The sequence below is a fragment of the Salmo trutta genome, chromosome 34 (assembly GCF_901001165.1).
Source record: "Salmo trutta chromosome 34, fSalTru1.1, whole genome shotgun sequence".
Taxonomy (NCBI): Eukaryota; Metazoa; Chordata; class Actinopteri; order Salmoniformes; family Salmonidae; genus Salmo; species Salmo trutta.
In genome coordinates this window covers 30,746,644-30,758,452 of record NC_042990.1, presented here as the reverse complement: position 1 = coordinate 30,758,452, position 11,809 = coordinate 30,746,644, and the positions used below count along the sequence as shown (strand labels likewise).

Below are 11,809 nucleotides of genomic sequence, written 5' to 3'. Positions count from 1 at the left end.
GCTGTAAAGAGGGCAGTGAGATGACTGAGAAGTCTATTAAAATCTGTTCTCCCCCTGTGGAGAGCCAGCAGACAGATGGTCATGCTCAGCCTCTCAGCCCCCTTTGCTCTTTGGCCTATTCAGCTCAGCCAAGGGACCTGGTAAAGGAAAGAAGGGTCCATCTGACTCTTAAGTCTCCATCTTGCTCCCTTGGAGTGTATTATGCAGGGGACAGATAGGGCACACTTTTAATGGTCTTTATAACTGGCATACCTATATTTGCGTGTGATCAATGATGGTGTGTGTGTTATGAATGATGCATTAGTATCTTATACTGTGTGTATACGGATTGTTTTATTAGGATCTTGATTTGGTGCGTTCAATGCACATTGAAGAACAGCATGGCATCTCCTCTTCTCTGCAGTGACAGGTTGTTTTTCTCTCTCAATTTCCAAGATTATATTTAGGTTGCTTAGCAACGTGTACAGATTTGAGGTGCTAGTGCTTGTGGGTAGATATGGTGAGTGTCATGTACAGTATCTCATAATATACCATAGTCTACTGTATATGAGGATTCCCGTTCATTGGCCAGTCGAGTACAAAACACTGTATTCAGTGGGGGAAACAATGTTGGTCAAGAATTTTGCAAAATGAGCACATGCCTTCACTCTGTCCTGGATTCTCATTTTCTAAACAGACAAGCATTTGATCCAGCTGATCATCATGCCAATGTGAAATCTATTTATTCCACAACGAACTGCATTAAACCTGATCCTCTTGTAACGGGCTGTCACGGTTGTCGTCGGTGAAGGAGGACCAAAACGCAGCAGGTACGTGTAGGCTCATCTTGACTTTTATTAACTTTCAAAATGAACGTACAAAAAAATAACAAAAACACGAACGATCAACAAAAACAGTCTGGTAAGGCCTAAGGCTAAACACAGAATTCATGAAACTCACCCAGTGCCCAAAACCCCGGAATACTAAATCAAATGCCCTCCTAACTCATACAACACCCAGAACCACATAAAACAAATACCCTCTGCCACGTCCTGACCAAACTACAATACTAATTAACCCTTATACTGGCCAGGACGTGACACGGGCGTCGTAAGGATCAGACCAAAACGCAGCGGGACCGTGTATACTCATCTTCTTTTTAATGTGAAGAAGGAAAAACAAACAAATCACGTCTACAAAACAAACGACACTAACAGTCCTATCAGGTGCTCAGACACTAAACAGGAGACAACTACCCACCAATCCCATTACAAAAACACCCCTATACATAGGACCTTCAATCAGAGGCAACGAGGAACAGCTGCCTCCAATTGAAGGTCAATCCAATGAACTAAACATAGAAATAGATAGACTAGACTGAACATAGAAATACACTAACATAGAACATAGACCAAAAAAAACAGAACACATAAAACAAACACCCCTCTTACATAATACCATAGCCCAACAAACCCTGAAACACTCTAAACAAACACCCCACGTGACACCTCTCCCCTTTCTTCATTGCATCTCAATTATGAGCATGTCAAGCGAATAGTGTGGTACAGCATATACTAGTAATACCACAAGTGTGTATTTTTGTGAGAGTGAAGTGCATGATGTTGTTATTATTAAAATGGCTTCCCCACATTAGAAAAGAAATAATGAGAACCTTTCAGACAAAGCTCTCCATTCTTAATCACATGGCCCAGTCAGCCACATGCTGTAGGCTGGCTTTCTTGATCCGAGTGATCAAACGCAGCATTGTTTTCTTAGATTAATATTGTGTGTATTGTTACATTTGACCCCTTAGGTAGATAGTAGGCTAAGTAGGCTATAGGCGTAATGGCCCTCAGATGAATGAATATAATATATCAAAATAACTTTAAATGTATTTCTCAGTTTAACACACACATCTGCATTATCTGTTATATCTACTGTACGTGATAGGCTAGCTTTGTCTCGCAACTAGCCATTTAAACTAACATTTATATTAAACATTTGGACTTTTAATGTTACAGATGGAAGCCATTGACGACATCATCTGTGTGAATATCCAACACCAACATAACAACTGATGAAAACATTTACAAATGTATATTTTTTCCGCGTGGTCTGTGTTGTGCTGGAGCTCGATACAGTAATAAAGCCAGTAAAGTTATTTGTGGTGGTATTTCTGCCAGACTGCAGTTTAGTGGAACCCCGTCCATGCATATTATTGGACCAAACCATTACTGCGATAAGGTTAAACACCTGTCACATGTGTATGCCATTAGCAAAACATCATATCTCCTAAATGTAAAGTATGTATTCGTTACTCGTTGATTAAGATTCATAAGATGTGTTCACCTTAGAAAACACGCAGTTGCGCACCTCTCATTGAGATGGAATATTTAATAGCGTCTACTCCCCCAATGTGCATGTCAGCATCACCCATTGCCTGCAATGGCGTTGTCTAGCGATGTGTAGATCACGGCTTGTAGTGTCTCAGTAGGGCGATACAATACTGGACTATCGACGGGCTTGAATAGAAATGTCGTATTCGATGGGGTTTATAACGAAAGCAGAGTATGTTATGTGAATTTTTACGGGACTATATTTAAGTTGTGGTCATTCATCACACGAAGCAATTAACGTAAGTCACTCTTGTTGTGCATTGTTGAAAGGGTAGCCTATGTGTGGTAAACAGTTAACTTCTGCTTTTTCTAAACATGATCAACAACACTATGCAGTAGCGTTTTCCTTGTACATGGGCTAGTGAAATGAAATAATTGATCAGAATATTCAGTTGATATGGAGCTGTCAACCACCATGACCTGTGCGGGTGAGGCGCGTCTATCTGTTCGTTGGATGTTGGATAGAGCTCGAGCTGATACAATGTTACACGTTTCAGTTTTATCTTTTGAATCTCGAAGTTTACCATTTATGTGGGACGTTGATGAAATGGCTTGGCGGATAGACTATATAGTCTACTGCTGCTTTCCGAAAATGTCTATAGTACGTTTATCGTGTTTATCACAGTAGCAAAGGGGTGCGTTCGCAGAATGTTGCAATTTGCCATTCGTTGACTGGAGTCCTGCTGATCATGAAAATCGACTGGGTGCTACACAACCATTGCTGGCGGCATCCGATATCTTTTCACTTTGTAACATTGTAACATGTATCTCTGTTGTTGTGTGTCGTGGTTTAATGTTCTAGATTTTATAGCTTAAATTGTAGCCTATGTGGGATTAGCAAATAAACTATTTGAATCTCACAAACAGGGTAGTGGTATGTTGAAAGTACAGTAATCGAATAGTAGTAACACATGAAAACACATTTGAAATAAGGACATTTGATTATGAAATTAAAATGACATTTTCAAATGACATAAACAGTACGTTATGTAGCCTATACATACTTATAATTGTAAACAAATGGAATCCACAATATTATTTTTTATCAATGGATTATATCACAGTTATTTGTGGTGTTTAAACAACTCCCCCTTGCATCCTTTCCCTAAAACCATCTGGCCGGCCTGGGTGTTTATGAGCTGAACTGTCCTTCAGACCTGGTATTAATCGTGATGACCATGCAGAATGCTACGGGCCGGGGCAGTGGGTGTGGCAGTAAACTATACTGAACAAACATGTTGGTCCCATGAACTGAAATTAAAGATCCCAGAAAGGTTCCATACGCTCATTAAGCTTATTCCTCTCACATTTTTCCCACACATTTGTTTACATCCCTATTAGTGAGCATTTCTCCTTTGCCAAGATAATCTCTCCACCTGACAGGTGTGGCATATCAAGAAGCTGATTAAACAGCATGATCATTACACAGGTGCACCTTGTGTTGGGGACAATGAAAGGCCACTCTAAAATGTGTAGTTTTGTAACACAACACAATGCCATAGATGTCTCAAGTTTTGAGGGAGAGTGCAATTGGCATGCAGACTGCAGGAATGTCCACCAGATCAGTTGCCAGAAAATTAAATGTTAATTTCTCTACCATAAGCCACCTCCAACGTCATTTTAGAGTATTTGGCAGTACGTCCAACCGGCATTACAACCGCAGACCACGTGTAACCACGCCAGCCAAGGAACTCAAATCAGGCTTCTTCACCTGCGCAATCGTCTGAGACCAGCCTACCAGACAGCTGATGAAACGGAGGAGTATTTCTGTCTGTAATAAAGCCCCTTTGTGGGAAAAAACGAATTCTGATTGGCTGGGCCTGGCTCCCAAGTGGGTGTGTCTGGCTCCCAAGTGGGTGGGCCTATGCCCTCCCAGGCCACATCTATTCATGTAAATGTATTGGACAGAGTTCAAGATGTTTAATGTTTAGTCTCTAATTAAGCAATAAGGCGCGAGGGGTTTGGTATATGGCCAATATACCACGGCTAAGGGCTGTTCTTATGCATGACGCAACACGGAGTGCCTGGATACAGGCCTTAGCCATGGTATATTGGCCATATACCACAAACCCCCGAGGTGCCTTATTGCTGTTATAAACTTGAAACACCCGGTTTATAACTGCAAGTGGCCCACACATGATTTCCATCGCCCATATTGATCAGTGCATGTTTTATCTTCCACGTGAGGAAGTGTGTATTGATTAGATATATGGGTAAACACACTACTTTCTAAACAGATCCTTTTAGAGGGCAAATACCTTTTAACATTCAATGCACGTCTTGTGCTAAGCGTTGTCTATGATTAGCTTGCACTTTCACTTCAGATTCATAGAAATGGTGTTGTTCGTGACATTTTCGAAAGCTGAATTGCAATGGATCTCCCCAGCATGCTGTAGTGTAAAACCTCACTATTTTAATTTTTTATTTTTTATTAATGTTTATTTAACTAGGCAAGTCAAATTCTTATTTACAATGACGACCTACCAAAAGGCAAAAAGCACAAACCATGGTACAAACATTATTGGGCACAGACAACAGCACAAAGGGCAAGAAGGTAGAGACAACAATACAACTGTCAGTAAGAGTGTCCATGATTGAGTCTTTGAATGAAGAGATGGAGATAAAACTGTCCAGTTTGACTGTTTTTTTTCAGCACGTTCCAGTCGCTAGCTGCTGCGAACTGAAAAGAGGAGCGACCTCTTGACAATGACAGGTTGCTTGGTATCTCTTGTATCTAACAGGCATCTCCTTATCTCTCCCAGGTGTTCATTGCCACAAATGAAGTGTGAAATCAAATCACAGTGATAATCACACAGGCAGGGCACTCGCTGGACGCTACAGTAATATATGTGAGATGAAGGCCCAGCGATGCTGCTGAGATCCCCTCCGCCTCCTCGCCTCTGACGCCATCATGCTGAAGACGGAGGCCTCGGGGGAGAGGACCACTCTCCGGAGCGCCTCCCCTCACCGCAACGCCTATAGGACAGAGTTCCAGGCCCTGAAGAAGGCCTTCGACCAGCCGTCCCGGCAGGACGGCAAGGAGCCCCAGCTCAAGGACCCTGAGCGGGTCACCCAGCGCAGAGGACGACAGTATGGCGCACACGTCAGCCGCATCAAGGACATGTTCATGCAGATGCAGGGCACAGAGAGCACCGTCGCCGCCACCAGGCGGGAAGACCCATCGCCTCAGAAGATGACCAAGCCCACCAACTTCATCAACAAGGCGGACGGCTCGGTCATCAAGCTCACGCAGCACCCTACAGCAGACCGAACCAGTGCAGGGTCAAAGGTCATAGAGACCAGGAGGCTGTTTGAGCAGCAGTCGCGCGACGCCTCCCAGTCACCTGTCTACTCCTACGGTCGGGAGAAGAGGGGTTCTTATGAGCACCTGGACGACTGGCGAGGGGCGCGCTCCAACAGGGGCAGCACAGACTCCCTGGACTCGCTGTGTTCCAGAACGGAAGCCCAGTCACCCACAGTGAGCCAGCTGAGCGCTGTGTTTGAGAGCGTCGACCAACAGGGAGGGGGAGGAGGGGGCGAGGGTTCATTCCGGCGAGGCTACCGAGGCCGGGCACTATACTCCCCTGACAATTCCCACCGGCACAGCGACGTCAGCGAAGACGACTCGCGCCAGTCCCCGGTGCCTGGCGGAGGGTGCAGGATCCGCGTGGGGGGGAAATTACCCATATCCTCGTCCTCAGAGGACCTCCTCAGCCCCAGCCCGCTATCAGAGGCAGTGGAGCTAAAACCCGTCCCGCAACAGGAGGAGCCCCAGGAGAGAGAGGAGACAGCAGGGGAGTTAGGACAGAGGGACAGAGAGAGACATCCCGTAAGGGCCACCACCAACGGAGGCGAGGTGAACGGATCGTGTGATGAGAAACAGGCGGAGGAAACCGAAACCTTCAGAGAGACAGAGGGAGTCTGCATGGACTCAAAGCCCACGACTGACACCATTGTCGGGGACAAGACTTCTGAGGACACCCCTGATACCCCAGCCACCCCAGCCCAGGATGAAGCCCAGGGCGAGGCAGAGGCCCTTGGGGAGGAGGTGGAGGTGGAGAAGGCCTCCTCCAGGCCCAGGGTCTCTCCAGAGGACCAGGCAGAAGAGCCCAATGAGGAATACAGTGGGAACGAAAGGGTGATTTTTAACGCGGATGGGGACGCGTGCTACCAGGGCTGGGAGAGCTGTACTGACCCTGACGATGACCTTTATGGTGACGATGATGTCATCTACGACCCTGGGAATGATCTTACTGAGATCCCTGGTCTACCAGAAGAAGAGAAGGAGGATATCCCTCAGAAGAGGAAACTACGCTTCAGCACCAAACCCATGATGGTAAGTCCCTTGTCATTTGTTGATGTTGTGGCCCTTGACCTCATCAGTGTTGGGTAATATTTCCAGGTTTAAGGGGAAGTTGCCCATGTATGGTGATCTTGTATTTCCCCCACTAATGGTTAAAGTTAGGATTGGGGGAGGGGAAGATGATCTTTGATCTGTTAACATTTTATGTTTTTCAGGGCATACTGTATAATTATGATGAGAAAATCTTTAGTTTAGCCGACTCTCTTCATGTCCTAACATACCATTTATACAGTAATACCATTAGTCAGGTACCTTCAACATTTATACAGTAATACCATTAGTCAGGTACCTTCAACATTTATACAGTAATACCATTAGTCAGGTACCTTCAACATTTATACAGTAATACCATTAGTCAGGTACCTTCAACATTTATACAGTAATACCATTAGTCAGGTACCTTCAACATTTATACAGTAATACCATTAGTCAGGTACCTTCAACATTTATACAGTAATACCATTAGTCAGGTACCTTCAACATTTATACAGTAATACCATTAGTCAGGTACCTTCAACATTTATACAGTAATACCATTAGTCAGGTACCTTCAACATTTATACAGTAATACCATTAGTCAGCTATCTTCAATATTTGGATATTTGTTTTGAAAATAGTACACTTCTCAACCTACAGTACCAACTATAGCGATGCCTATCTGATGAACATGATGATGAAGATGATAATGATTAGCAGAATGTAGCAGCCATAGACTTATATAACTATCTAGATGAAGCCTAGGGGTCTGGTAGCGACGTGGTGTTCGGGGTCACAATGCTGCCTTCTGTGTAATGTGCGCATGAACAGCGGTCCGTATGTTTGGCATCATTCTGGCTCAGCGACCAGTTGGTCTTCACACCGGCAGAGACCTGGATGGGTTTTAACCTGAGTCAGTCAGTCAGTTCATGAATGTTCCGGGTTTTGTTCACTAGCCACAAAACAGAAGAAGCAAAGTGGCTGAAGCAGGCAGGGGCTACCTGAATTTGACCAATAAGAAACGCTTGTTATGGTTTTACGTTGAAAAACGTTTCGCTAAGATGTACCCTGATGAATGCGTCCCTAGTCTCCAGGTGTGAGATGGTGTGGATTGGGTAACATTGTGAGGTGCTCATCCTACTGAGTCACGTTCAGTGAGAGATGAGGGGTGGCAGGTAGCCTAGCGGATAAGAACGTTGGGCCAGTTACTGAAATGTTGTGGGTTCGAATCCCAGAGCCAACTAGGTGAAAAAAATCTATTCATGCGCCCTTGAGCAAGGCACTTAACCCTCCTGTATGTAGCTCTGGATAAGAGCAAGGCACTTAACCCTCCTGTATGTAGCTCTGGATAAGAGCAAGGCACTTAACCCTCCTGTATGTAGCTCTGGATAAGAGCAAGGCACTTAACCCTCCTGTATGTAGCTCTGGATAAGAGTGTAATTAAGAGGTGGCGATATAGGCTAGCATTAGTATTACTACGGGGGTTAGGGTGGGGTTGAAGATACAGCGCTCCATTTTTCCTGGTGACCATAACCATCTGCCCACACGGGCATCTATCTTAAAATATTACAATAAGTACATTTCTGAGAATATCAAACAGTACAATTCCTGGGCAGATATTATATTAAGGAATAAAGCATGTATGTATGTTTTTGGAACGTTTGCGTTACATTTATCCATTGCAGGTGAGATGAATTCAGCCGATTGTTCATTATTTCTAAAACTCTTTATGTTATTACAGTTCTGTTTTCAAAGGATTACATCCTGTTTATAAGAGGTGCGTCTCGAATCAAATTGCTACAGTTACTTTATTTGCTTGGTCTTGGAGATCTGCTGACTGCGGCAAACAATGACTTCCTTGCTTGTGTTATTGCAACTGATCTGAACATAAACAATGATCAATAGCGTGTGTGCATGCGTGTCTATGTGTGTTTGAAGGGAGTGTGTGTGGAATTAGAGCTAACACAAACATTCCACACGTTGGGTTCCATCCTATAAAAAAGGTGTAACAGATTAGAACAATTACAATTACACAGGACATGTTGGATTGCTAGAGCAGCCAACACACACACACACAAACACAAACACACACACACACACGCATGCACACACACGTATGCTGAAAACACACACTAATGCACACACACACACATATACACACACACACACATATACACATACACACACGTGCTGTGGCTTTTCCGTTATAGAACAGGATAGGGTCAGTAAGGTTAACTTTTCCGTGTGAAGTATAACATATTCTTAGAATTCCAGAATCAGATCAGATCCCCATGCTACGCTCAATTTTAATTCTCAGATAAGCCAGCTAATTATAAGCCTGATATATAGGTCTGCCAGCCGTGCTACCCAATGCCATTTTGCGATGTATTATAATAATGCAAACTAACCATACCCAGCCATCACAATATGAAACATTTACTGAATATTGTGTTAAAAGTCCTATTAATATAGTCTATAGACTAGCAGGGCCGCTTCCTAAGAATGAAGAGGTTATTGTCGCAAGACAGCTTTTATGAACTCAGAATGCTCTCCAGTCCCTTTTTAGGTTGGGTTATCTGTAGGTGTGTGTGCGCGTACAGTTGAAAGGCTTAGCAGCTCCAGGGAGCTGTTTTCCTACAGAAGGTCTTGGCTGTTTGCAGTGTTTTTTTTCCTTCTCTCGCTCCTCTGGGCACATTGCGAACAATCAGCGTTCTGTCTTTTGTTCCAACTTGTGAAAGAGACGGAGATATTTGTCCCTGAGCTTGGGCCTTCACTTGGGCTGACCCCGCACGAGATCGGCTTGACCCTTGAACAACATTGAAAAGAAAACATGTAGTCAGTTAGTCTTAACGTTTTTTTGTAATATGTCTTAATGCCTCTCAAAGCGGATAAATCTATTTTGACATCCCGGCTTCTGAATCTAGAAATCTTATTGGAGGCTGCTGCCTGCATGGGGAAAGCGGGTACATAAGCTTGTGGCAACTGCTGATATAAACACACTTTGTTTATTAGTTTCGGCATCGATGCACACAGATGCCTGTTAGATCAGTTTATGCCGGTATACTGCTCTATACAAACAGAATGCATGATTAACTAGATTTTGATTGTATATACACTGCTCAAAAAAATAAAGGGAACACTTAAACAACACATCCTAGATCTGAATGAAAGAAATAATCTTATTAAATACTTTTTTCTTCACATAGTTGAATGTGCTGACAACAAAATCACACAAAAATAATCAATGGAAATCCAATTTATCAACCCATGGAGGTCTGGATTTGGAGTCACACTCAAAATGAAAGTGGAAAACCACACTACAGGCTGATCCAACTTTGATGTAATGTCCTTAAAACAAGTCAAAATGAGGCTCAGTAGTGTGTGTGGCCTCCACGTGCCTGTATGACCTCCCTACAATGCCTGGGCATGCTCCTGATGAGGTGGCGGATGGTCTCTTGAGACACATGCACATTTGTGGCCTGCTGGAGGTCATTTTGCAGGGTTCTGGCAGTGCTCCTCCTGCTCCTCCTTGCACAAAGGCGGAGGTAGCGGTCCTGCTGCTGGGTTGTTGCCCTCCTACGGCCTCCTCCACATCTCCTGATGTACTGACCTGTCTCCTGGTAGCGCCTCCATGCTCTGGACACTACGCTGACAGACACAGCAAACCTTCTTGCCACAGCTCGCATTGATGTGCCATCCTGGATGAGCTGCACTACCTGAGCCACTTGTGTGGGTTGTAGACTCCGTCTCATGCTACCACGAGAGTGAAAGCACCGCCAGCATTCAAAAGGGACCAAAACATCAGCCAGGAAGCATAGGAACTGAGAAGTGGTCTGTGGTCTCCACCTGCAGAACCACTCCTGTATTGGGGGTGTCTTGCTTATTGCCTATCATTTCCACCTGTTGTCTATTCCATTTGCACAACAGCATGTGAAATTTATTGTCAATCAGTGTTGCTTCCTAAGTGGACAGTTTGATTTCACAGAAGTGTGATTGACTTGGAGTTACATTGTGTTGTTTAAGTGTTCCCTTTATTTTTTTGAGCAGTATATTTAGGCACCAGATGAGATGTTTTCCTCTCACTACTTACAGTATGATCTCCATACACCCACTCATCTGTAAGAGAGTGTCCCAGTGTGGAGGGACTCTACTTGCCTGGTCTGAGGCAGAGGCAGACCTGGAGGGTCTGGGTCTGACACATACCGATGTAGGATCTTCATTTAGTCACCCTGTTACTGGAGAACTTTCCTGCAATGCAGGACATTTTAAACTTGTAGTGTATTTGAGGTTTAAAAAGGCTTCTGAAGTTTGTAATTTACACTTTGATATTTCAGACCTGATTTTCCTTTATGAAAAATGTATCAAAAAAGTCCATTAATTATAATCCAAATAATAATTTACATTTCCTGTTGCAAACTGGCTCAAATTAAGATCCTACATATGTATGGCCACACCCACATCCTGTAGTATGGCCACACCCACATCCATGCTGGTTGGCTACAGGTACATGCTGCTTGCTGCAGTGTACTGACTGCTCTCTACAGTAGCTATCATCTTCTGAAGTCACAGATCATATCATATAGCAATGGTGACTCCAGAACATAATAAATGGGATGCTTTAGGATACTTTGATATGTGTAGCTCACTCTTAGTCTTTTCTGGGGAATAGCAGAAAACATACGCAGAGATCTACAGTACAGTATCTACTGTACAGTATCTACAGTATCTACAGTATCTACAGTACAGTATCTACAGTATCTACAGTACAGTATCTACAGTATCTACTGTATCTACAGTACAGTATCTACAGTATCTACAGTACAGTATCTACAGTATCTACTGTATCTACAGTACAGTATCTACAGTATCTACAGTACAGTATCTACAGTATCTACAGTATCTACAGTACAGTATCTACAGTATCTACAGTATCTACTGTATCTACAGTATCTACAGTACAGTATCTACAGTATCTACAGTACAGTATCTACAGTATCTACTGTATCTACAGTATCTACAGTATCTACTGTACAGTATCTACAGTATCTACAGTATCTACAGTACAGTATCTACAGTATCTACTGTATCTACAGTA

At 43.6% G+C, this 11,809-nt stretch overlaps 1 protein-coding gene across 8 annotated transcripts in view; it reads left to right on the top strand.

Moving 5' to 3' along the window:
* The window catches only part of LOC115174012 (neurabin-1), a 110,707-nt gene that overhangs the window by 2,109 nt on the left and 96,789 nt on the right, over positions 1-11,809 (top strand). For 6 of the 8 annotated variants that reach the window (XM_029732606.1, XM_029732602.1, XM_029732605.1 and 3 more), the window contains exon 2: positions 5,138-6,711. In XM_029732606.1, coding sequence (XP_029588466.1) covers positions 5,287-6,711 — 1,425 coding nt within the window. In that variant the 5' untranslated portion in view covers positions 5,138-5,286. Of the gene's footprint in view, positions 1-340; positions 810-5,137; positions 6,712-11,809 lie in introns of all 8 variants that reach the window. The other 2 variants (XM_029732601.1, XM_029732600.1) reach the window with 2 other exon arrangements.